General features: G+C 38.9%; 3 protein-coding genes across 6 annotated transcripts; all 3 read left to right on the top strand.

The window, feature by feature from the left end:
- Nucleotides 1–204: 204 nt before the first annotated feature.
- Nucleotides 205–3,062, top strand: LOC122654343 (SWI/SNF complex component SNF12 homolog). Its single transcript, XM_043848402.1, has 2 exons — nt 205–2,026; nt 2,744–3,062. The coding sequence occupies exons 1-2, from the start codon at nt 396–398 to the stop codon at nt 2,814–2,816; spliced, it is 1,704 nt and encodes a 567-aa protein (XP_043704337.1). The 5' UTR covers nt 205–395; the 3' UTR covers nt 2,817–3,062.
- Nucleotides 3,063–12,760: 9,698 nt separating this feature from the next.
- On the top strand, nt 12,761–16,917 carry LOC122654344 (probable arabinosyltransferase ARAD1). The gene is made up of 4 exons (XM_043848403.1): nt 12,761–13,367; nt 14,731–15,027; nt 15,129–15,224; nt 16,210–16,917. Exons 1-4 carry the CDS (start codon nt 12,882–12,884, stop codon nt 16,639–16,641), a joined length of 1,311 nt encoding a protein of 436 aa, XP_043704338.1. The 5' UTR covers nt 12,761–12,881; the 3' UTR covers nt 16,642–16,917.
- A 2,032-nt stretch (nt 16,918–18,949) lies between these two features.
- LOC122653573 (ATPase family AAA domain-containing protein FIGL1) lies at nt 18,950–27,125 on the top strand. Of its 4 annotated transcripts, none has more exons than XM_043847445.1 (13): nt 18,950–19,321; nt 19,709–19,823; nt 20,014–20,478; nt 22,736–22,974; nt 23,562–23,689; nt 24,037–24,155; nt 24,236–24,328; nt 24,886–24,987; nt 25,417–25,519; nt 26,293–26,376; nt 26,462–26,557; nt 26,694–26,821; nt 26,920–27,125. In XM_043847445.1, exons 1-13 carry the CDS (start codon nt 18,975–18,977, stop codon nt 27,019–27,021), a joined length of 2,121 nt encoding a protein of 706 aa, XP_043703380.1. In that variant the 5' UTR covers nt 18,950–18,974; the 3' UTR covers nt 27,022–27,125. The 4 variants fall into 4 exon arrangements, with proteins under 4 accessions (XP_043703380.1, XP_043703379.1, XP_043703382.1 ...); XM_043847444.1 differs by having other exon boundaries at nt 19,709–19,844; XM_043847447.1 differs by having other exon boundaries at nt 19,191–19,321; nt 19,713–19,823.

Genomic DNA, 27,125 nt, shown 5'->3' with positions numbered 1-27,125 from the left:
GTTCCGTCACTTATTCACGAAGTTGGGTTTCACCTTCAAGCTACGAAGGTTTTTTTTTGGGTGAATCAAGATACGAAGGTTACTGTGTTCGTATAATAAAAGCTGGGTTTTCTTCTGCAATGGAGTCTGTTCGTGTAAACCGTTGGTAAACAGATAAGTTAAATTTAGGATTTTCTTGTGGCTTCAGATCTGTCCGATTGCATGCTGTTTTTGGGGCTATTTATTACATTCTGATAGAATTAGGGTTTTACGAAGTTTTAAACGGTCTATCTATTTCACGAGTGATTATATCTTATTAGAAAATTCAGTTCGTCCGAATCAGGGACTACAGAGGCCTAATCGATTTAGGGTTTTGGTCTTTGCTGGAATTCGGTGGCTTCCCTGAGAGACTGCGGATGTTAGCCTGCTACGTAAGAATGTCCTCGAATAATAATCACATAACGAAGAGTGTTGGGGGTGCTCCATCCCCTTTTGGTAATGCTGGGATGGTCTCGCCATCAATGCCGATGAATCACACAACTCAGGTTCACTCTCAGTCACAAGCTCAAACGCAAGGGGGGGCACACTTCCAAGGACAGTTCCAGTCTCAACTCCAGTCCCAAGCCCAAGTCTTGGCGCAGGCTCAAGTCCAAGCTTTTGCCCAGGTGCAGTCTCAAGCTCAAGCACAAGCTCATGCAGCTCAAGTTCAAGCAGCTCATGCCCAATTCCAAGCCCAGTTACAAGCTCAAGCACAGTCCCTTGCCCAGACCCAAACCGCTGGAATTGGGCATATGGGTGCCTCGTCTCCCTCCCTTTCAACACCCAGCACAGCAAATGCAAAGCGGGTTTTGCAAAAGCCTCCAGCGCGTCCTCCTGGACCTGCTACCACTAATACGGTTTCCCCATTCAGAACTATGGAACTAACCCCTGCTGCTCGAAGGAAAAAGCGGAAGCTTCCTGAGAAGCAGATTCCAGATCGCGTGGCAGCCCTTCTGCCCGAGTCTGCTCTATATACCCAGCTACTTGAGTTTGAGGCACGGGTGGATGCTGCTCTCACAAGAAAGAAGGTTGATATCCAGGAATCTATTAAAAACCCTCCGTGTATTCAGAAGACTCTCCGGATTTATGTTTTCAACACTTTTGCCAATCAGACCCGCACAATCCCTGATAAGCAAAATTCTGAGCCGCCTTCTTGGTCGCTTAAAATAGTTGGGAGGATATTGGAAGAAGGGGTTGATCCAGACCCTTCTGGTGTGAGCCAGAAACCAAACTCATCCTATCCCAAGTTATCTTCCTTTTTCAAGAGAATCACCATCAACTTGGACCCTAGCCTCTATCCCGAAAACCCCACTATTATATGGGAGAGTGCTCGATCGCCTGCACCACATGAGGGCTTTGAGGTGAGAAGAAAAGGCGATAAGGAATTTAGTGTGAATATACGCCTGGAAATGAATTATGTGCCTGAGAAATTTAAGCTTTCACCTGCTCTGATGGAACTTCTGGGCATTGAGGTTGAAACACGCCCGAGAGTTATAGCTGCAATTTGGCATTATGTGAAGGCTAGAAAACTGCAGAATCCAAACGACCCTTCTCTCTTTGCTTGTGATCCAGCTCTTCGAAAAGTTTTTGGCGAGGAGAAGATGAAATTTGCCATGGTTTCACTAAAAATATCACAGCATCTTTCGCCGCCTCAGCCTATCCATCTTGAGCATACAATCCGGCTATCTGGTCCCAGCCCAGCTGGGAATGCTTGCTATGATGTATTGGTTGATGTTCCGTTTCCATTACAGAAAGAGATGTCTGCTTTCTTGGCCAACATAGAGAAGCACAAAGAGATTGAGACCTGTGATGAAGCTATCTGTGCTGCTATTAAGAAGATCCATGAGCATCGTAGAAGACGAGCATTCTTTCTTGGGTTCAGTCAATCTCCTGTGGAGTTTGTTAATGCTCTAATTGCTTCACAAAGCAGAGACTTGAAGCTTGTTGCTGGGGAAGCGAGTCGCAATGCTGAAAAGGAGCGTCGATCTGACTTCTACAACCAATCATGGTAATCTTTTTTCCCAATTGTATCATATTACTGTGTGATGTATTCTAAATTGAGGGTTCAAAGATTTTTAAACTGGGCTCTGTTGCTTCTACATGGTCATGTATAGTAATTTGTCTGATGGAACTCTTGGAAATGTCTCTGCACAAAGTCCTGCAATAGTGGCTTAACAACCGACTTATGGTGCACTTTAGGAAGTTAAAAAGTATTTCTGGATGCTCCAGAATAAAACTTCTTTTATTGTATAAATATGTTTCTTTCTCCCATATTCATAAAACAATCACTTTGCATGTCATTTTGCTCTGTTGCTTCTACATGGTCATGTATAGTAATTTGTCTGATGGAACTCTTGGAAATGTCTCTGCACAAAGTCCTGCAATAGTGGCTTAACAACCGACTTATGGTGCACTTTGGGAAGTTAAAAGTATTTCTGGATGCTGCAGAATAAATCTTCTTTTATTGGATAAATATGTTTTCTTCTCCCATATTCATAAAACAATCACTTTGCATGTCATTTTGACCATGAGTTTACCTCTTGCATACCACATGTCAGTTATAGTGGGACAACCAATATGTTGTCATATTTGTTCTGTAACCTTGTGGTTGACAAAATCATTGGGTACATATGTAATACAATTATTGTAGTGGCCAAGAAACAGTTCTATGTTATCGTCACTGATACAATAGTGATGTAAGTGTTTGTTTTGATGGACTTTGCAGGGTTGAAGATGCTGTTATTCGTTATCTGAACCGCAAGCCAGCTGCCGGAAGTGATGCTCCTGGAAGCACATGAGTTGGTATTGTTTAATTGCTAATCTGAATAACTGCTTGTGCTGAATTTCTATCCATTTGTCCTTTTCCCTCCATTGTGGGCAAAATTATTACTGCTTCATCACTTTTGTGAAGGGATGTTGGATATTTGTTGAAAAAGTAATTTTATCATGTTTGAGCTTCAAAATCTCCCCTGCCAAACCTTCATCATTACATAAGCATGATTTTGTTGTTCTAACTTAACCAAATGTTTGGAACTTGAGGTGATAAGGTTGTTGCCACTTCGAGCTTCCCAATAAGGTAAATTCATTTTGTAACAGTATTGGAACATGAGATCAGTTCCTGTTCATGAAGAAAGAAAGAAAGAAGAGAAAGAGAGAGAGAGAGAGTCCTCTCTAATCGTGGGTAGGGAGAGACTTTATATTAATATTTAAAGTCAAAATTATAAGGACATACTCTATGACTTAACTTTATAAGTTAGGTGTAATTTACATATACGGACAAAATAACTACTGAACAGTCCAAAATACCCTTGTTGACACTAATATATATTAACATTCCTCAAGTTGGAGCATAGATAATTAGATATCACCCATGCTTAGCTTGGAACACCCTTGGAGAAATACACTTCGAAACAAGGACTTGGTAAACAAGTCTCCAAGTTGATCACTAGAATTGACAACCGAAGTAGAAATCAATTTCTTTATCATTGCATCCTGGACAAAATGACGGTCCACTTCAATATATTTGGTTCTCTTGTGTAAGACTGAAGTACTAGCAATATAAATAGATGCTTGATTATCACATAGCATTTCCATAGGCTTGTTGACTAGAAAACCAAGCTCTTAAACAAAGGATTTAAACCAAACTCTGGTTTGTTACCTATTTGGTTTGAGGTTTGCGATTCTCTTTCGCTGCTGCTGTTCTGCTGCCATAGCTACCATCTAACAATTTGGATTCTTCGAATCTGTTGGGGTTTAGAATTTACTGGTTATGGGTTTCGCTGTTCACTGTTGGCGCAAGCTGCGCAACAAAGCTTCTGGTTCGTCTTCATGCTGCTCTCACAATTTCAGTTTTATCAATGGTGAGATTTGCATCTTCTATCGTTGCGTGGTTAACCACGTCAACTCTGGTCTCCGTCCCTCCTCCTTTCCCTTGTTTCTCAGTTGCAAGGTGGAAGACGCAACCTCCTGCTGGTTTCATGCTAGGTTCTTTTAACTTTTCATACTTCCTTTGATTCCTAAATTACCCCCTTTTTTCCAGCAAATACAACAATTCTATTTGTAGCTTTTCCTCTTGTCATCATTATTCTACTTTTGGTTTCCATACTTACCATTAAATCTCCCATGTCCTTACCTTTAACTTTGCTTCCAAGTCTGTCCCTGAACAGTAAATCTAAACTCTTTTATGTCCTTGCCTACCAAGTTGCCACATGCACATTCTGATTATTTACCACTCTGCCATTCCCCTATTTGTCTATCCAACAGCCACTTGAAAATTCTGGTTAATTACCAGATTGCCACTACTTCCTTGTACTTATGTTTTATCTCTCTTGGGTGGATCAATAATTGGGTTTAAGTCTGGGATTGCATTGGGAATGATGGATTAATTACAAATTTGCCATTATCGTGCTTTGGTGGACCCCGGATTGCATCGGTTTTGGGATTTTATTTGCTATCGTGAGGGGTGCTTATTTTATTGGTGATTATATGTGGCTGCTCTTGATTGAAGATGATTGGGATCTTTTTTGTTATGGGATGTTGTTTATTGCTGCCATGTATTGGTGGAATGTTCTCTAAGTTATTTGTCCACGTGTAATCCTACAAGTGCGGGGGTGTGAAGCTGTTTACTGAAACCAATTTTATCTGAGACTTTTTTATGTGTTTGGGACTCAGGAGTGAGTTTGATCGTTGTTGGAGTACCTTCCTTGAGAAGGGCTTTTGTGTAGCCATTTGAGCTGCACTTTTATGGGCTTTTGTGTAGTCACTAGTGCTGTACTTTTATGGGTTTTTGTGTAGCTATTGGAATTGCACTTTTATCTGTCTTTGTTTGAGCAGGTTACTACTTGCTTTTTGTTCCCTTCATTGGGAAGGACGTTTGATGTAGCTGTTGGGTGCTGCATTTTGTTATCTTCCTTAGGAAGAGCTTTTGGCGTTGGCGTCTTGTTGTTGCTGATTGGATTTGTTTGGGCTGCTATTGTTGATGGATTTATGATAATTAATTGGAGTGCTGCTTTGAGCTCGCTGACATCTATGAGGACTACATGGGTTCTAGACTGGTGCTGCCTTTCATATTTGTTCTTGTTGGTCCAAACTGGAGTTTTCTTTGATATATGTATACTTCAGCTTGAGGGGGGAGTGTTAAGATATGTAACACGATCATAGTTGTCAAGGCGTCGCCTAGGCGTCCAGGCGGTTTTGTTGGGGCCTAGGCAACCTCCGCTTTATTGCAAGGCACCTTGTACTGGTTTTTTTTGGTATTGAACCCGGTATTGGCCCTTATTTATGCCAAATATCGTATAAGTAAATGTTCATTTACTTAAGATATGATTCATAAATAAGTAAACACCCCCTATTCGAATCCAATAAAAATAGTTAAAAAATCAAATTCCAAAAAGATAAAAAGTTAACCCCCTAGTTCAAGAACAAAAACTGGATTTTCGATGGTAGGTAAAATTTTCAACTTTCTAATGCTGGTGTTTTTCTCAAATCTAAAAATTCTATAAATCTTAATATGGTAAAACATTGCTAAAAACCAAAAGTGCAGTAAAATATTCATTTGTTTTGATATCTAAAAAAATATTTTCATTTAGAGCAATTTTGACAGCATTCGCACATACCAAATAATGTTTGACCGGAACATAACTTCTTCAATATAAATCAGATTTAAAAAATTTTGGATTTATTGGAAAGCTGGTTTTGTGCTCTACCTAATACTAAAAGTCTCATTTAAAAATAAAATCATTTGACTAATCAAACTTCTTAGAGAACAAGAACATTTTTCTAAATCGAGAACAATTTTATTACGTATAGATAAGATCATATTTTCTAAAAACAATATAAACCAAATGTGAGACTAGTATAAACCAAATGTATGTTTGGTTGTTTCAAACTTCCAGTAGCTTGCTTCTTCAGTTCTATTGTCTTCTAGTTCTATGTTGATTTTTGATGACTTGATGTGGCTTAATATTGATTTTTGACGACTTAATGTGACTTAATGTGGCTTAATGTTGATTTTTGATGGTTTGAGGAGGCTTAATGCTGATTTTTGATGATATAATTTATATATTGTAGCATACTAAAATATTGTAGCATACTATATAATGTTAGAAAAGGGGGAAATAAAAAATAATACTTGGGGGCGGCTTGGTCGCCTAGGCAATGCCTAGACGGGCGCCTTTTCGCCTAAGCGCTTAGACACCCCTCCAGCGCCTTGGGTCGCTTTGCCACCTTGACAACTATGAACACAATAGGGGGAGTCCCCCTATCATGGTTTCTTTTATTGCTTTATGTGTTTAGTTGTTAGTTTCCTAGTCTAACTAAGTCTCTTGTTTAGGCTTTAGGCTTAACTAGGTAAAAGTTATATTCCTTTTGTAATTCTGTTTTGGCTTAATATAAATCTATGTTGGCTGGTACGGTAGAAGATACATTCTATCGCACTGCCCTTTTCTCCCATTGTTTTCTCTTCTTATCTTCTCCCTTAGTCTCTTTTTATCTTCTCTCTTCTCTTTGCTAGGCACTTGTTACAGGTTCTGGGATTCTTTACTATGACTAATCATATAAATGAGCTTTGTGTGGAGATCCCAATACAAAGTAGGTAGAGGGTTACAGAATTTGATGCAGTATCCAGCTGCTGGTAGAAAGAAGTGTAAGTAGGTAGAGGGTCACAGAATTTAATCAATAATAGATTTACATTTAGTCAATTTCGACTCTCGTTTCTCTCTCTCTCTCTCTCCCACCACCTTCTCTGCAACCCGGCCCCAACCTGCTCCTTGCAAACCCGTCCCCACCCGTCACAAGCCCCAATTTTGATTCCTTTTCTATTCCATTTTGTTTCATCCTTTTTCCACCATGAGAGGACTTGTGGAGCGAAGTACTGATCATGGCGGTAGTTGACAATGCCGGGATTGATTTGGGGATCAACGGTGGTACCTTGATTTGTAATTTCGAAGCTGGAAGTATGGATTTACAGGCTCCCAACAATATCGAAATGCTTAAACAAAACCATCTAGTTTGGATGGTGGATCCTAACATGCAGCAGAATCATCTGACCTTCCACCCGAATTATCAGACCTTTCATATGAAAGTCCAGCGGTTTCATCATCGTCAGCGGCAAAGGACAGCGTCTTCCCCAGCGCACGTTGGCAACCATAATCCTCATGTTCAGTACAATCTTGACTGGGGACCTAAACATGGACTGCAGAACCTACTGGTGGGAACAACATAAAGCCAGAAGTGCTGAAACCTGAAGAGCCCGAGGAGTTGGTTCATGAAATCTAAGTACCGCAATTAATAATATGTACACAGTTCCAGAGACAACATTGGAAATTCTAGATTGGTCATTCTTTCAGATTGGCTAGATGATGCAGTTTAAAGAAGAAAATTGCTCTCGTGTTGTGTTACTGTTCATATGGTACTGTTTACTTCAGTTGCGGGCCCATATATGGGTTATTATTAAGCTTACTGAACACTGATCCAGCTTTATTCTGCCCTCAAAATAGCCATTGACCAACAATATTTGAATGAGATTTTACCAGCTTTCGTGGGGCCCAGCCAGGCTATTGTGTCGAGGCTTTGTTGGTGAGATTGTTTCTTTGCATGGAAGAGAGATTTTAGATCTTGTAGGCCCCTTGGAGATATCACATGGAAGGATCTATTGTTGTCACAGCGTTAGCTTAGTTTCTATTTTGTATTGGCAGTATTTCGTTTCTAATTTTGCAACCAAATCTAGTTATTAAGTAGTGGTTTCTACTTTCGATTTTAAAAAGTAGTTTTCTTTCATTGTAATAGCATCTAGGAAGTTTCTAATTGCCGTTTAACACTCTTCCACTCAGGGAGAGTTCCATCTTTGTACTTTGGTTACTTTATTTTTATAAATACAAGAAAGGGAGACATTCCGTATCGGTTTTGGTGATTGGAAGAATGGCTCTTGTGAGTGCTTGTACTTCAATGCTGAAGTAGTGGCAACCCTATTGTGGTGAAGCCATAGGTTATTGGGTGGTGAAGTTCTCTTCCTTGGCCTTCGGTGGTGAAACCTGGTCAACCTCCTTTTATTTCATTCTCTCTCCTGTGATACAGCCACCATTCTCCAATTTTGTGGGGCTCACATCCATACAGTACTGTTTTATTGTTTATTTTACCAACTGATTCTGCTCTCCAGTGTCCTAATTAATTCTGATGTTTTCAACCTGGTTTAGTGTCTGCGATAGGCTTTATATTACAGCATCTTGTCATGAATTTTAGTCTTTGATTCCTGAATATCCAACCCATGATTTGTTCTGAGATTTTGATATGCTATTCCCTTCCTTCCCTGCTACCTTTGCTCCAAGTTTGAGCCTCATAAGACTGCTGGATTGAAAGCTACATTAGTTTCTTCATCACTTTCTAATTCTATTACTCTGTTTCTCTCTATTCAACTAGTTGATAAATCTAAGATTTTGGATACAAGTTCAAACCTAATAGACCATCCTTTGGTTTTAATATCTGCCCCATCCATTGGTTTGGACTGGAGTTATTAACACTCCCATATTCTGTTATTTTGGTTACTGCGATTCTGGATTTCTGTAGGTTTGATAGTGTTGGTCAGTTTCAGCCTACCATTCCTACATCTCTAGATGTGCAGAATGCTACAGCTATAGTGGTTTAGCATTGATTTGGCATTAAGATATAGATAACGGCTTGCAGGAGATGGTTGCTGTGCAGCCGTAGGATTTGTTACAGGCCAAAATGGGGTTGAAAGAGACTCATTAATTAGGATAGATTTAATTAGCAAAATTTTACAGTAATTTTTTGCTAGTTAAGCCTAACTTTTTTCTGTTAGGCTTAACCGTCCTATTGGCAGTTTGCTTTAATTATGCTTCGAATTTTAGGGAGTTTTAGTGCCTGAGGTTTTTTTCCCCCTTTTTTCTCTTTCCTTTTGTTTGGTAAAAATCAAGACCCATTATGATTCATGGTTGTATGTTGAAGAAATTAATAAGTAAATAAAATGAAGGGGGAGAGAGAAAGAGAGAGTGGCAGTGATGTAATTAATAAATAAAACAAATTGCAGCTGATCAAAGGAGGATTGGAGAGCAAGCAAAGATAATGATAAGAGAAAGGGAAACGGTTGAAACATTGCACTGTTTTACTCAGTCCTGAAGATGATAGTGAGTTCGCACATGAGAGGTCAAACTAACAGATTCAGCTAAAGTAGCAAAAGGAAAAGCAATCGAACAAGGTCTCAGGGAAGTAACAGAGAAAGGCTTCAAGTGCTGCTAAAATGTTCTATCTTCTAACTGATTTTGTCTCTTTTTTAATACTTTGAATCTGCCTGTACTAAATAGGTAAACAGGTTGCAAGTAGTGCTAATGGCATCGCAAATAGAGTTGGAACTTCTAAATTAGTTGGTAGAACAGTCAGTAGTTCATTCACTATTTGTATGGATTATTTTAATACAATTTGTTTTTCATCATTAGAGAGGGGGGGGGGGGGGAAAACGCTTACAGGAACCGTGAAGAAGTGCAATGTGTAAGACTTTGGTGGTAATTCTAATGTTAATTGATTTGAACTAGTTATGTGTCAAAGCTTCAGCCTCTAATTCAATCATATGTCTGTCCACCTACTCTATACTTAGTTATAGTTAATGCATTCTGTCTTTAATTTTTAAGGGATTTTCTTATCGACACCCCTCAAGGTGTTCAATAATTCGTAACCTTACTTTTTTGCCCATTTAGTGCTACACAATTTTTTCCAATGATATTAAGGCTGTGTTTGTTATGCATTCTCAGAATGCATTCTAGGTTAAGAATACATTCTGAGACAATGGAAGTGTTATTTGGTATGCGTTTCCGTTCTTGAATCTCAGAATGAATGCACCCCATTCTGGAACAGGCTCTCCGTCCAATTCTACATTCTACGTTCTTGTTTCTTAATTCATCGGGGATTCTGAGATTGAGGAGGACAAAATAGGAGTAGTTCTATACTTGGTTTCAATCTCTCTCTTGTCTTCCCTGTTGAATCGATTCTAAAACCACATCCTTTCCCGTCCTCGTTTCTCTCAGAAATTAAATACAGATACGGTTTATTGGTGTTCAGGTTCAATTACAGATTGTTACTTCAATAGCAAAGAGAGAATCTCTATTTGAATGCTTGTCATCTACGGAAGATGGCTTGTGTGAATTTACATTGTGGTGGTGCTACTGGATAGGAATTCCTCTCCTCTCTCAACGTTTATGTCAGATCAGCAGCAGTGACAATTTCGTCATCAAAAGATTCCTCCAAGCGATGCTCCAAGCTTCAGACCAACACCATAGGGATTGCCTGGAAACTTTCGCCTATGCCTCATGTGGTCTATGAGAATCATAGCTTCTGTAGGGAAGAATTAGTGGAACTGAAAAGGAAGAAATCTGTAGGGAATGGCTTTGTTGGTTGTAAGAAAGGTGTTTGATGAAATGCGTTAGTATGATTGCACCACTTGGACTAGTTTATGAGTGGTGTGCATTCTCAGTTTGATGCATTCATCTCACTAGCCTCAACTTGGCTTTTGCAAATTCATGATACAATGCAATTCCCATTTTCTAAAATCAAGAATATATTCTGGACAGAGATGTACCAAACTACATTACGGTTCTATGTTAGGAATGCATTCTCCAATTTGAGAATAAGAATGAGAATGTGTACCAAACACCCTAAATGTTGTCATTTCACATGTTTATTCAAAATATGTGCATGACAAAACCCTTTTATACTCTTAAAGAATTTTTGGAAATAAGACAAGGATAGTTAAAAGAAGGTATTAAATTCTAAATATGTAGAGGTGTCATTCAGACACTCCTTTTTTTTCTTTTAATATTTCATTTTTATCACTTTGCAAATTGCTCTTAAGTTGAAACTTGGTATTAGGGCAGGGGACTTTGAGGTCTAGCTGTGAATAGAATTTTTGCAACTTCTAGGCTTTCAAGTAACGGTAAAATTGTGCTGAACAAGTAAATTTTGTTGGTTGACCCAACCAAAAGAACCTAGCCCACAACAAAATATAAGTTGAAATCTATCAAACAATCATATTTGTAAGCATTAGCTTTTTGGTTGCTTGTAATTGTCATATCCATAATTAGCTAATTTGAGAATAATTTTGACCGAATTTTTAACTGGTTTGAAAATTTTAAAAAAATTGTTTTTTTAAGGAGTTCGTGAATAATTCGGCTCGAAAGATTCAGATTCCAAAATCTGTGAATAATTTGCTTTTAAAAAAAATCAGAATCTTCACAACATTTCAATAAAAAAAAATGTACAGAAATATTGGATTTCCCCATCCAAACTTGAATGAAAAACTCTAATAATTAAGCTTGAATTATTCTCCATATATTCATTTTGTTAGTAGAGGTTCTTTGCTTCCCCTTGAAGAAGGGAACCTATGACTATTTAGGGAGTTTCTCAAGACTTAAGCAATGTCATTGCATGTGATTTATTTTAGTGTAAAGATCCACACACTGCGTGGATTCTTTTGCACACCAAGACAAAAAAAAGGGGGGAGGGGTTGGGTGGGTTTCACACCCTCTCCTCCAAAACTCATTAGTATTTAGGTATTGTAGGAAACCCTCTCCTTTTATTTCATTAAGAAATGTTAATATTCATTAAGGTAGGTAAAATTTGTAGATTAGAAAATGCCATGTGGCAAGCAAAGGAGAATATGTGTGGATCTATGTTATATAGGATTTTGAACCCATTTCACAAGTAAAATTTATGTCCAATACAAGTATACAACAAGGTCAATTATAGTTCAACATTATAAAAAAAGTTACAAAAATACCATAAATCTTGGTATGGTTTCAGGTTCTCAAAAGGGGTGTCAATTATAAGCCTGCATCTGTAGGATCAACCTGTTCTAATCGGTGAAAGCTCGAAACCGGTCTAACACGTTAGCCAAACATGTCGGTCACAATGCAAAGAGATGGACCGATGGACGCTTGACTGAGACCTGACACTTTCCCTATTTTATCCCAAATATATATTTTCTTAAAATCCTTGATTAATTTATCATTTTGTATTGTGTAAGCTATAAGTAAAGGACTATGGGCCGAGAAAAACATAGAATTGGTAATTGTATATTATTGTACTATGGAGTTGATAGGACAAAAATAAATGGAGCAAAAAATCAAGGTTTTTATATGTATATCCATTGAGATTGAAGGCCATAAATCTTTAAATAAATTTGAGATTTACTTATGAACGTCCATTAGCCTAGTGAGGAACATTCTCTCAAGTTATTGTTTTATTATAAATAATTGTATCTCATTAGTAGCTACATGGATCAAACTTACATAGCCCGATTGTAATACATTTAGTATGAGCCCATGAATAGATATGTTTAGCCCATTTATTGCCTGATTAGTACAACCCCGACTACAAAGGAGCCGGCTCCTGCTGTCTAGGGAGGCCAGCGCCTAGGATGTGTCCAAAGGCATCCAAGGGCTGAACTGTATCGCACACAACTTGACTCATGCCCAAAGATTTGTGCAGCACAACTCAATGGCTAGATGCTCACTTGGCGTGCTGGGCTCCCCGGAGAGGAGCTCATTTATAAATGAGACCATAACTAACGCATGAGGACCGATTACTTTAAGGTATTGACCTTTCACCGTACCCCACGACGCCGTACCGTCATATATTCGCTACCTTCCCCAACACTCCAAACGTAATAACTGCTAAACAAAAAACACAGCAAATCGACAATACGGTTACACAGCACACAAGGGAATAAAAAGGTGGGAGAGAGGAGAGCACAGTTGCAGAAGCGGTCACAGAGAGAGAAGGTATAAAAAAGGAGAAAGGAGGGGGAGGGAGAGGAGGTTGGGAGAGATAGAGAGAAGCTTACAGTAGCAAAATACAAAATGCTGGGGAAAGCACTCTTATCTCTCTTCTTCTTCTTCGTCCTCCTCATATCCTTCTTTATATTCACTGGAACCCTTGATCTCAGAGCACACTTCTTCTCTATTTCTCCATTGCCTCAACAACATCAGCTGTCTATCTGCCCCACACATTCACCTCTCCGAGTCTTCATGTACGATCTTCCACGTCGATTCAATGTTGGCATGATCGACCGCCGGAATTCCGATGAGACTCCTGTCACTGCTAGGAATTTTCCTCCCTGGCCTTCTCATTCTGGTCTCAAGAAGCAGCACAGTGTGGAGTACTGGATGATGGTGTCGCTTTTTTATGAGGGAGAAGGAGATGCAGAGGAGACGAAAGAGGCGGTTAGGGTTTCGGATCCGGAGATGGCGGACGTCTTCTTTGTTCCCTTTTTCTCGTCTTTGAGTTTCAATACCCACGGGCATAACATGACGGATCCAGATACAGAGATTGATCGCCGATTACAGGTGCTCTGTTATCCTTTCTCTTTTGGCTTTATTTGCTTTCATTAAAACTTTATCTGGAATTTTTCCTTTTACGTGATTTTTTGCCTGAAAACCAATGGAGCCTTAACATAAATCACCCCTTCAATTTGTGATTGGTGTTGTTTGACTTTTTTTTCTGACTCTTTGTGATCTCATTCGTATTCATCTCGATGTGGCGCCTGATTTTTGAATGAAGTTGCACCACACAGTTCAACGTTACTTTAGAATTGTTGGGATTTTCTTTCATTTGTTTTGACTGCAAATTTCTGAATCATGGTAGATATGAATTATGGCGGAAATTAAAGGCTAGATTCAGTAATTGCGTAGGTCTGACTTTCTTTGACTGACAAAGAAGCTTCCAGTAGCGTATTTAGCATGAGGGGAAAAAATTAGTTGAGAATACCAGTTCCTAATCCCATCATTCTGAGTCCATTTGCAAATTTCTTTGTAACACCGTAGAATCTGTTGGAAACTAAGGATTCTACAGGCACTTGAAATTTTGATGGGTAATGGGGTTTATGGCAGTTAGGTTCTAAAGAGGAAACTCGTTCTGTATTAGTAAACATCAGTACTTATCATGGAGTCGGGCACAGCTGGAACATTTTCGATGAGTTACTTCTCATTTATCACTGTGTGTGGATTGGCATGTTGCAGCAGCCAATCTGTAGCATAGAGATACACTACCTCTGTAGTTCTCTCTCTGTAGTCTATACCCCCCCTCTCTCTCTCCCTGTGAACTGGGATTTCCTATCATCTGCTTATTCTTCCTATTGTTCACCATCTTTTTAGTTCACAGTTCATATTTGTGCAGGGTTCTTTCTTATTTATCTCTTTTATTTGGGGGGGGAGGGGGAGGGGAGTGGGCTAAATGTGATCCTAAACGTAGGTATCTGATTCTCTAAATACCCTTAACTGTGAACTGATTTACTGAATCATTAGCTAGGTTAGGAGAGGGTTAAATATGATCCTAAACATCAATATCTGGTTATCTATAGATCCTAAACTGTAAACTGGTTTAGCAGATTGTGAGCCAATTTAGGTGGCAATGATGATTTTCTGGTTGGGTAGAAACCGATCTTAGTTTTGGTAACATTGCGCATGCTGAGATACAGCCTGTTTATTGTTTCTGAGAATTTCATTTTCCTTTTTTTTTTCAAACTTATTCTTCTTGATTCTGTGGTTTTTAAATTGTTTTTTTGATTCTATGAACTATTGTGGATATCTCGTTAGTGGAGATTCTGTAATTAAGCACTGTTGAGATGCCATTTGTCTCTCTATTTTGACTTAGAAAACTTTCTCTTGCTCTCTATGTGTGATTTACAAAACCACTTGGTTCTGATTTCAGATTGACCTGCTGGAGTTTCTGAGGAAATCCAAGTACTGGCAGAGGTCTGGAGGCCGTGACCATGTAATTCCCATGCATCACCCGAATGCTTTCAGATTTCTTCGGGATCAGGTGAATGCATCTATACTTGTTGTTGCAGATTTTGGACGCTATCCAAAAAGCATGTCTTATCTGAGCAAAGATGTGGTGGCTCCCTATGTTCATGTTGTGGATTCCATTATAGATGATAATTCTCTTGACCCTTTTGAATCTCGGACCACACTTCTCTTCTTCCGTGGGAGGACAGTAAGAAAAGATGTATGTTAATTTCATGTATAGGAGTCTCTAATCATTTACTTTATTTTATTAAAATTTTGGGGAGTCACAAATAATTACTGTAGGCCAATGTCATATTGCAGGAAGGAATCATTCGTGCTAAACTGGCCAAGATTTTAGTTGGTTATGATGATGTTCACTATGAGGAAAGCTTTGCTACAGGTGAAAGCATAAAAGCGGTGAGTGTTGAACCGGTGAATTGATTTTAGTATTTTTTTTCTGTGTGAGGTAGTTCACATGTAGCGGCCATGTTATTCTGTTACTGTCCTTAGCATATTCTGACCTAGTTCATAACTGATATTATTTGTAAAATACATAAAATTTGAAATAATACCAGGCTTTGCACCCTTCCCCAAAATGTCAAGATATGTGGCAAGTGTAAAGAATTGGCATCTTTAATTCGATGAGTGGGCTGAGGAGACATTTTTATGACATCGAGGTGGTTTTTACTGTCTTCAAACTCAAGACATTTGATGCATTTGTGATCCCTGGACTCCTTTGGATGTTTATATCTTTAATTTATTTTTGTGATTTCATCAATCAGTAGCCTTTAAGTAGATCTAGAAGTTTTAATGGCAGGTTTAAGGCTCTTTTTGGTGGAGGGCTGGTAAGAGAAGGGGAGAAATCTGAGAAGAAACTCAAAGTTGCAGGAGGGAAGAGGAAACACACACTCACACCTCACTCTTTGTTGAGCAAACCCAATACTTTTCTATTTAATTCTGTCTTCCAACGGTGGGCTACAGAGTTTAGATAAATGAAAATCAAAGAAGCCTAATTGGAATATAAAACTGAAACTAGCTTGCAAACAAACTCTATCTCGTAATCCAACTCTAAAACTAAACTAGCGTATTTGTATGTATCCAACTCAAAATATGAATAAAGGACAAAGACTAACTAAACTATTTCCAACCCTTATTGGACCAAAAGCCTGGGTTGGACCGGTTCCGTCTTGGTTTGGGTTTCCAAACCCGGTCTTGCTGGTCCAACCAGTCAAGTGCTACTGCATCTCTCTCTCTCCACACAGACACACCCACCCTCCAACATCACAGGCATGTGCGTGCGTAGACTTGCTATTATCTGTATTTCTTTATTTTTTTAGGTCTTGTGCATATATTCAAAGCTTAAAGGTTTGCAGTCCATCTCATTTCCTTACTGTTGTATCAGTCATCACAAGGGATGCGTTCATCAAAATTTTGTTTGAATCCTGCTGGAGATACCCCTTCCTCGTGCCGCCTCTTTGATGCTATTATCAGCCATTGCGTCCCTGTCATTGTGAGTGACCGGATTGAGCTTCCCTATGAGGATGATCTTGACTACACTGAGTTCTCTGTCTTTTTCTCCATCCAAGAGGCACTAAAACCTGGTTACATGGTCCAGCAGCTTCGTCAAATCCCAAAAGAGAGATGGGTGAAGATGTGGGAGAGGCTGAAGTACATCTCCCATCACTATGAGTTCCAGTACCCCCCAAAGATGGGAGATGCTGTCAATATGTTATGGAGACAGGTCAGGCACAAACTTCCTGGGGCAAGGCTTGCAGAGCACAGAAGCAGGAGGTTGAAAATACCAGATTGGTGGGGTCGAAGAAGAAGAAGATGATCATAGTGCCTGATTTTCACTTTGTACATCATAATTCTTAACATTAACAGCCCTTTGAGCGGGGAATAACCACATGGAGGAGTTCACCAAGCCTCGCTGTCAACTTTGCCAAAAAATCTTGCAATCTTTTGTTCATTATTCGTTATTATTTTCTTAAAGAAGTGAATCAGTAAAGTCTAGACCTGGTCATTTATAGAGTGATGTATAGTTGTTTGGTATTCAAATTTTGTGGATTTGTTTTATGTTTGAGAATTTAATCATGTGTTGATTTTCAATTCAAGTCATAATCACCATATGTTAGAATAAGACTTCGGAAATTCATTGAACAATTGACGAAGACACAAGTGTTCATTGTTCTGGCCCAGTTCGCTAATGTTCTGCCAGAGCCGTTGTCTCTCAAAATACAAGAACTCGAAGAGTTCGAAAAATATGACAGCATGTTAATAATATTGGAAATGAAGTCGCGCCCCTATTCTTCCTCGTGCAGATGCTCTATCAGACTATCACACTAGCAATCTGAGGGGAAAATGTCCTTTTCTACTCCTATTGTTTGTGCTGTTGATGCCCCTTCTGGGATGCAATGGTTAGAGTGATATAAATATATACACACATGCTGTATGGCAAATTCAATGGCTCATCTTGACAATCAGGCCGGCAATGTTTTTGAACATTTCTTTATTTTTTTACCTGTTGGAATTCTTCGAGACTCCAATTTGATAATTGTATCGGAATTGGTTAGGCAGATCTGATTCAGAACTTGTCTTGGTACAATCCCTTTATATCTGTAGTGTAAAAATAAGCTGAAATTAGGTATTTTTGTATTAAGAGATAAAGGGAGAGAGGGGGATCAGGGGAGAGCTTTTGAATCAATTTTAATGTTGATCATATATATGGATAGATGGTGATGACCTTGGTGAGGAGGCCTTGCCTTGATGGCTTGATGGTCCCCACTTTTTGTGCAGTGTGGATGGCTACCCTAGTTAACTTGATCATTGAGTCTAAAGTATCCATTTAATGGATTTATAACATATATAGTTTCAGGTTCTTTATCTATTTCTATTGTTGGTCCTCAATAAACTAGAATCATTAGATGGATAGATGATGGTGTGGATAATCTGTTCATAGAGCTTGATCTTTGGTAGATTACCACGTGATAGATATTTGGGCTATCAAGACAAGTTTGGTTTAGTGCCAAAGAAGTGAGGGCAAAGGGACAAAAATTGACTTGGGCTATGAAATAAGCTAGCTACACCCTTCAATAAACCTTGGAAAGCCTTAACATCACAAGTAACTTGATGCTCAAATCATTAGAAATATAATTTTTGTTCTTCCCTCACCACTCTTTCACAGATTTGTGATGACCAAAGATGCTATGAGACTAAGCAAGCAATTGTGTCAAAGAAAATAACAATTTTGGGAAAAGGCTACCTAAGCCAATGGTAGAAGGGGCACCACCACCCTCTCACATAAAATGAACTCTTTGCCCCTATGTATGAAACCGTTTCATGGCTACTTATCACTTATCACTTATCAGTACACTTTCTATGCCGTTTGTTCCGACAATTCTCCACCCTATAAACATTACCTTTTTATTTTTGTAAGTGAAAAGGGACAAGTGACATTCAAAAATTATTTGTTTCATCCAAAATCACCCATTCACATCCTGCTCAACGGTGCGACGTACTTTGCTTTTGTAAACTATGAAAAACATTTGTCAAAATATAAAAACGATTTTGCCTTGGCAGACAAAGCTTTGCTTAAGCTACAATGAAGGAGGACTTCCTTCATCGATGACCATCATTGTGCTTCAATAGGTCTCAGGTAAAAATTCGTGCACAAACCCTTAACTACGGATGAGGGAAACACTTTTCCCTTTTGCTTTAAAATTCATCAAGGTTTGTATTAAAGAGATAAAAACTTTTCCAAGACATTACAATGCAATTTTCCTCTCATATGGATTTTTTTATCCTAATCATTGTTTCAAAAATAAAAATCGAAACCATGACTGATCCCGAGTCTCGACTCTGATGTTCGGGAGGGCCAACTTTAGGGTTTTTGGATTGGCCATGACTCATCCCGATTCCCCGACTTGATGTTCCGGAGGGTTAATTTTAGGGCTTTTGGAACGGGAGCAAGGGGTTTTTAGATGAGAGGGCGATTCTAGGGTTTTTAGGACCGATTCCACCCCGAGTTCCGAGTTTATATGCTTCATCCCAATTCAAACAAATAGAAATGGATATTCGGTTCTTGTTTCCCTCCAAACTCCTAAGAGCTCTATATATTAGTTGGCTCTGAAAGCAAGGCTGGTACCTGGTAAGAAGACGAAAATCAAAATGGCGGGAACAAAGGAATCAGAGGTTCCCAGTCTGAGAGTATCATCGTCATCTTCCTCTCCGGCCAGGGAGAAACGGATGGGGAAGAACAATTCAGCAGCGGAGCTTTGTTGGAGGGAAGAAGTGGATCAGAACTTGAAGAGGCTTCACTCACTTCTGTTCGGTGCCGATATCGCTCTGGAAAGAGGAGATTTCTCCTCCGCCCAAATACTTGGCCTCCGTCTCCTTGGATTCCTCGACTCACAAACTCGCACTGATGTTGACGAGGCCTTCATCGATCCTATTCGAAGAGAAGTCGCTTCGAAGATCGATACTGCTCGCCGCTCCCTTGCACCAGAATCAGATCGGTAGGTTTCTTTCCAGTTCCACCTTAATTTCAACCTTGAATTTCGTCGTTACTGGTTTTCATGTCTTCCTTTCAAGCTGAATGTCCATGTGATGTTTTCGCATACTCAAAAGTGATGGGAGAACATTTCCACCCCCAATTAAAAATTTAGAGTGACGATTGCAGGTTTCTCTGTACTTCCACCTTACATTCTGAAGTTGCAAATTTCTTCAAAGATATCTCGTTGTTACATGTTTTTATGTCTCTCTCGCTGGCTGATTAAAAAGACATCGTTTAGTACCAATTAGATTGAGGAAATCATGCATTTGATTATGCAAAAGCATTTCCCTGTCTCGTATTTATACACTGTGACGTGAAATGGTGATGGTTGGTGTTCGTATGAATTCAGCCAGGCTTTTGAACAAGCGAAAAGAGATCCAGGCTTTGTGTTTGTGAAGAAGGAAATTGACGTTGAGATGGTCAAGCATTCAAAGTATTTCCGTGCTTTCTTTCAAAAACCTAAGGTCAAGACTGCTGGTCCAGGGGTATGGAGTACTTTCCCTTTGTATTGTCAGTATGGTCATCAGTTAGTTATATCTTATGAGCTGTAAATGATGATATTGTAGCGCTGCTTCACTGTGCAAACTGAAATCTCTATGATTCTGTGGTGGACATTACATAAGAATTATAAGTAAATTGCTTCTTTAATTTCAGATTCACTGCTCATCAGGAAGCATCAACTCGGACACTCTTCAAAGCTGCAGCTCTGGGGAAGGTCATTCATCTCTGGCAGGCCGACTGAACAGGCAGAATGATGAGTTGAATTGCAAGCCTTCAAAGACAATGACACAGGCAAAGTTAACATCTATATATGGCAACAAGGTGAAGGAAAATAATAGTTCATACAAGTGTATGCTGAACTCCAGAAGTAACGGCTCAGAGGACTGCACTATAGTAGAAAAAGCTCACTCATTTAATCAGAACCATCATAAAGGCCATGGGATCACCTCATTTCTGCAAGCTGAAGAGGAAGCAAAACCTCATGGTGGCTATGGAATAAAACGTGCACATATGGAAACTGGTAGCCCTAGGTTTGAAAGTATCAAGTCCCCATCAAGCACTGAGGAGGCTAATGCTGATGTTTCTGGCAATGGATTTGTCACAGCAAGAGCAAAATTGGTACTCACTTTCCTTCTAACTGCAGTTTCTTATTGGTGTCGCTTTCTCCAGGTTATGAAGTATGCTTTCTTTTTATTCTTTTTTTAAAGATGGTGACCCAGACTTAAACAGGCCCAAATGTGCATAGAGATGCACTCCTACATATGTATTATGTGATTTGGGTCTGTGGCTGTCTGCTTATACCACTACACGTTCTCACATGAAGAAGATTTTAATGATGTATGTTCATGCGGTACTGTTCACATGAAAAGTGATATGGGCCCCACCTGAACAGCTGGCTTAGAGGAGTTGATGTTCGGTGTTACTTTTATTATTATATTTAGTTTCCTATTTATGTTTGAGTTGTAATCCTAATTGGGAATCCTAGTTAGATTCTAGTTTCTATTTTTGTCTAAGCCATTGAACTATATATATGTAATCAGCTCTTAGGAGCAGAACAGATTTGAGTTAATAAAATTAGAGTTACTTTGCTTTGGCAAGCGATTGTCTTGCGAGAGGATTGGCTGTGAGAGCTAGGGTGAGTGGCCTAGGGTGAGAGATCCACTTCCTATTTCCCCTACCATCATTTATTATGTGAATTGAATCGACAACAAGTTGCTGCATTACTGCTGTTTATTCTTCTCCATTACTGTAGCCGACCCCATTTAGTTGGGATAAGGCTTAGTTGTTGAAGATCTACACTAGTTGCTGGAATTCAGAACACGTGCCAACCCCATCATAAATTTGAGAGAAGATTAGGGTCTCCCACAACCCTAAAAGTTGTTTGATCTGTTTTCTCTCTATTCTGATTGTTTTCTAATTGGGGATTTATTCTATTTTCAAGAAGAGTATTCAGCCCATTGGCAAGAAAAGTATTCAACCCATTTGTTACTTCAGCAGATTATTGTTCCCTCATTTGAGTTCCCATTGTTCTCTTTGGTTATCTATTTAAGATCTCATCATTCTCTTCCAACCAATTTGAGATCCCATGGTTCTCTTTCTTATTTATTGGAAGCTTTCTATTTGATCCTGCCTTGGATTAGTCCTATTATGGTTCTGGTCCTACATTATTTAAACCAAAGAATATGCATGTGATTTGTATACATGCAAGTGAACAAGTAGTGACATGGTAGAATAAGACCTAAAACAGGCACAAATTTTCATACATATGCACTTGTAGATATGTAAGTTCATTATATCATGTGATTTGTTGTTTCCCTATGCAGGTGCACTTGTTTGCATGCAGGAGGTTCTGAATCATAATGTGTGCTTATAATTTTATTACATCACTTATGTTGTCTCTTACTTTTCTTTAAGCCTTGAAGTGAAATAAAGACGGAAACATTCAACCATCTGAACAACTAATGACGAAAACTGTTAATGAAAGATAATCACAGCATTTTGTCTTGCTCTTATTTATTAGGTGCGGACATATGTGGAAGCCCTGCGATCTGTTCACAAGACAGAATCCCTGTGACCAACTACCACATAAAAATTGCCATCCATAACTATGTGTGAAATTGCTGATAATGCCAAATATATGGTTTTTTGTTTGGTCAGTAAAAAACAAGCTTCTGAAATATTGGAAGGCCTAAAAGAATAAGTTCATGAGTGAAAGGCATGGTTGAAGTATAGATTTAGTTTGAATCTGCTATAAACCTTCGTGTAACATGTTTTTATTCTTATCAAAAGAGGAAAACAAAAATCAAGATCACAAAACAAAATGAGGTTCAAAGGAATTTTAAGATGGTCATAATTCAACACAAGAAGGTGATATTTATGATATTGGTATTTAAATACAAAGCACATAAGCTAAATTTTAAGCTTCTTCAAGTGTCTTATCAGAGCTTATTGGGATAGGGGTCAAATGTTCTGAGAGACAGGGAGAGATGGAACTTCAGGTGTGGTACTGACTTTTGAGTAGATAGTTGTGAGATCTATGTTTTTTTGGATAATATAATGGAATGTGTGAACTGATACAATATTTCCTTCAGTGGTTTTCCCCCCCTTGAAAACAATAATAACTGAGATAAGAAATCTGGGGTGGTGAGGGTGTATTGCCGAAATGTGTCTTTTATCCTGGCCATTGAATGGCAGTCATTTTCCTTTGATTCTTTCATGTTATTTCTTTTCGTTTTTCGTCACAAATCATATAGATTAGGTCCTGCAATTCTCAAGAAGCATGGACCTTCCTGCTGCAGATTATATTCACTCTCTTTTCTCTTTTCATTTTGACCATGTAAGGTTCTTATTAATGATATAATTTTCTTTTTGGCAGGAAATGGATGCAAGACAGAAGCGTGGCTTGGCAGGATCGCCAAGCTCTTCTGTCTCCCCTCAAAGTGATAACTGTTCAGTTGGTAGAGGTTATGGTGTTAGATCAGTTGGTTTTCCTCGACGTGGTATTCGAAGTAATTTTGTTCCTCCTATTAGATCCAATGGAGCCAATAATGGCAATACAACTTCACGAAATTCAGGGAAGGGTGATGACGCATTAGATGACTCAACAAAGAGATGGTCCGTCATTTCAAATGGTTCTCATGATTTTAGAAATTCAAGCTAGATCTTCTACCCCCTTTACCTTGGCACCTTCTTCTAAACTGCTCTGTTGTTGCCTTTCTTCATCTCTCTGATATAGTTTTGGGAAGTTCTAACCACAAAAACACATCTATGCTGAGTTGAATGTTTAATATTTCCGCCACCTCTTCCTTTGAACAATTTAAAACTTAGTAGTTCGAACAGGAGGTCAGATCATGCTCCACCGGTTTTAATACGGGTTTGCCATTACAGCCTGATCCTGGGTAATATGTGGGCAATACTTATATTTAACATGCTGATATCAAGGGATAGGTTTCAGCCCATCAGTAGTGATTCAGAAAATCTGATCTCAATACTTGAACTTGAAGCCGTGCTTCATCAGTTCCTTTCATGTGCTTCTCATGTGGGAGAGAAAATATCCACCATTACCTGCTTTGTTAGGGTCTCAAGGTTTTAAGTGTGTGCAAAAGAGGGTTCTTTTTTTAATGTAAGAAAGTTGGTTGTGAGTTGTGACTTGTAAAGTATTAGGAATGATTCGTTTTAACCTTTTGTATCTTTGGTTTCAGTTTGGAAATGTTATGTGGGCCTGATGGTGAGCTTCCTGAGAAGTTAAGGAATTTGGAACCCCGTCTTATTGAACATGTTAGCAATGAGATAATGGATCGTGATCCCAATGTTCGTTGGGAGGATATTGGTAAATCTAATATTTTGCTAACTTTACTATCATCCATGGAACTAAATCTCGATTGAAACTGACTGAAATCTCCGACTTGTCTTTGTTTCGGGCTTGGCCAAAACAAAATCCCAGGTCGAAACCCATGGTCGAAAAACCCAAGTTTCGACCCTGGGTTTCAACCCAGGGTTGAACCCAGTGTTGAAACCTCGAAACGAGATCCGGCACATCTCGGTTTCGGGCCTGACCGAAACCAGGTCTGAAACTGAGATCTTGATCCTCATCTGTCTTCAAATTGTATGATTTCATTGCTTATTTGAAATGGTTTCCCCACTCTAATTTACATTTTTTACTTGTCAATGTTGTAGCTGGCTTGGATCATGCTAAAAAGTGTGTGACTGAGATGGTTATTTGGCCTTTAATACGACCTGACTTATTTAAAGGTTGTCGGTCTCCAGGAAGGGGTCTTCTTCTTTTTGGTCCTCCAGTAAGCGTCGGAGTCCTAACATAGAAGCTATATTTGTTACTTTCTTTGGTTTGAGTTTTATGAATTCTCTCATCTCTCAGGGAACAGGTAAAACAATGATTGGCAAAGCTATTGCTGGTGAGGCTAAAGCCACCTTTTTTTACATATCAGCCAGTTCATTAACAAGCAAGTGGGTATGTTTTTGCTCTCCTATTTTTGTTCCATGGCTGTGTCATAGTGTGTCTTAGTAAGGATTTTCTCCAGAGGAAGTACAGTATGATTCTCTGGATCCAATTTGACAGTAATTAGGACAGAAATAATCTATATTCCATTATTGCTAAATATGCTCTTCAACATCATTCAATGTCTTGAGCTGAGTGTAATTGTGTATGAATATTTGTATGGCAAAAAGTCCTTATCTATGTGAGGAAGAGAAGCACTTCAGCTCTTATAGTGCCTCACTGAATTATTTCCTTAGTAGATTGGTATATACATACTCTTGCTAGTATCTTGACCGACTTGCATTGATGCTTGTCTAGGTTGCCAGGAAAATTGCCTTCACAGCATCTAGCTGAATTTTGAAATCTCAGTTTCTCTCTTTAGGGCACAGATTGATGTCTACTGTGATTGTAATGCAGTGTCTCTCTAGGTTGACCGTGTGCATGTAATTTTGAGTTGTTGAGAACAACCATTGTTTGTAGTTTGTATCTGATGTGTCAGAATATCTAACTTAGTTTGATGATGAAAACAGATTGGTGAGGGTGAAAAGCTAGTGAGGGCACTTTTCGGGGTTGCCAGTTGTCGTCAGCCTGCTGTAATATTTGTTGATGAGATAGATTCACTATTGTCTCAGGTATGTCTTGAGCAATTTATTGAGAGGTAATTGAAGGTGCTGACGGATTTGACCCTTAACATACTCTTCCAACAACATACTGCCACATTTGATAAACATGCGTGGAGGTAGGGCTGCCATTTGATTGGGCTCTCCTGTGCATTGTACACTGAAAATTTACTTGATTAGATGATCGAAACCATCAAATCAATTGTATTATTATGGTGCAGAGCTAATGTTCTATGATTATCTATAGAACAGGTGGTTATCATTTCCATTTGATTTTTTCGCCTTGGAATTATTCTAGTTGGATCCATAGAACAGTGGGCCACACTTCCATGCATCTCTATTCATTCTCTGTTGGAGGACCACCCTTTGTTAACTTGTGTCCAAATCACACTAATTCGGCAGCTAAGAAGAATATACTGAGAATACCATTTGAACTTTCAGCGAAAGTCAGAAGGCGAACACGAGTCAAGTAGGAGACTGAAAACACAGTTTCTGATTGAGATGGAAGGCTTTGATGGTGGGAACGAGCAAATTCTGCTTATTGGTAATTGTTGAACACTTAAAACCGTGCTTGGGTTTGATGTTAATGTGTTTTTTTGACTGAAATGCTAAACATCAAGCGGCTAACCTGTGGCTGTAACTTTTTAAGATGGATTTCTCTCATATACTTCTCCATATGATGATGAAGTGGTGACAGTATGGGTTAATTTTTGTTATGTTTCCATCATTAAGATACTAATTCATACTTTATTCTGGTTGTGATTCATGACTTGGCTCAACTCCTCTGAGCACAGCCTTATCCCAGTTACTTGGGCTTGGCTACATAAATTGTATAAGATATAACCTGTCTTCTGTCTCTCTCTCTCTCTCTTCCCCCTCGCCCCCCCCCCCCCTTTTTTTTTTTGATAAATATGTTTTACACAAGGATTGCCTCCTCCTAAATTAAAGATTCTGCATCACTCACTCTATGCCTACTTGTTTAGTTAATTTCAATAATTCAATTTTTTGTTGGCTAAAGAATTTTACTTCATGAACATGTGATCATGTTCTTGGGCTAACCTCATTATTGCTTGAATTAAGCTTTGGTTTTGACATGCTGCTTCCTCCTGATTTTCATGGGAACAATAACAGCATGTGGCATAATTCTCTGAAAAACAACTGACAATTCATGATGTATGAAACTATCTAATTTTGAGTTGGTCTTGACTCTATTTCTGCAAGATCCGATTCAACTTTATTTCTTTTTGTAAATCATATGATATTTGGTGTGGCAATGTTGCAGTCATGTAATACAATTGCATGCTATACGTTTTGTAGGAGCAACAAATAGACCCCAGGAGCTTGACGAAGCAGCACGGAGGCGACTTACGAAACGACTCTATATTCCTCTTCCATCCTCAGGTCTGGTTCATATTAGTTTTTTCATTCTCCTAAACGCATGGAGTGCTAACCATATGGTCCATACACCATATGATTGGCTATGCAGAAGCCAGAGCCTGGATTATCCAGAATCTCTTGGACAAGGATGGGTTGTTCAAGCTTTCAAAGGAAGATATTGAAGCCATATGCAAGTTAACTGAAGGTGATAAAAAGAATTCAACCTGAACCTATTGTCATTTTTATGCAAATATGATTACTGTGTTGAAAGTTCTACATTCCCCACCCCCGGGCGCCACATCTTGGGTTGTTCTTAAGACTGACAAGAGGTCGAATTTCAGGGTATTCTGGATCGGACACGAAGAACTTAGTCAAGGATGCATCCATGGGACCGCTGAGAGAGGCTCTAAGACAAGGTGTGGAGATAACAAAGCTGAAAAAGGAGGATATGAGGCCTGTCACTCTTCAAGTAACAATCTCTGAACTTTAATTCATTTGGCATATAGTCAACATGTTTATGCCTAGATATGAATAACTGGCTGAACTTCCTTTCTTATTATTTTATAGGACTTCGAAAATGCACTACAAGAGGTGAGACCCTCCGTTTCCTTGAATGAACTCGGTATATATGAGGAATGGAACAGGCAATTTGGAAGCTTGTCTCTGTAAGTATCAATTTGATAAATGCAAGGAAAATAAAAAATAAACACAAGAGAGCATGCATTGATTTCTAGTAGCCTTTTATCTGATTGGTTTCTATCTATTGGCTCCCA

Source organism: Telopea speciosissima, chromosome 3, assembly GCF_018873765.1.
Source record: "Telopea speciosissima isolate NSW1024214 ecotype Mountain lineage chromosome 3, Tspe_v1, whole genome shotgun sequence".
Classification (NCBI taxonomy): Eukaryota; Viridiplantae; Streptophyta; class Magnoliopsida; order Proteales; family Proteaceae; genus Telopea; species Telopea speciosissima.
The sequence above is the reverse complement of the archived record's forward strand: the minus strand, read 5'-3'. Positions and strand labels throughout refer to the sequence as shown.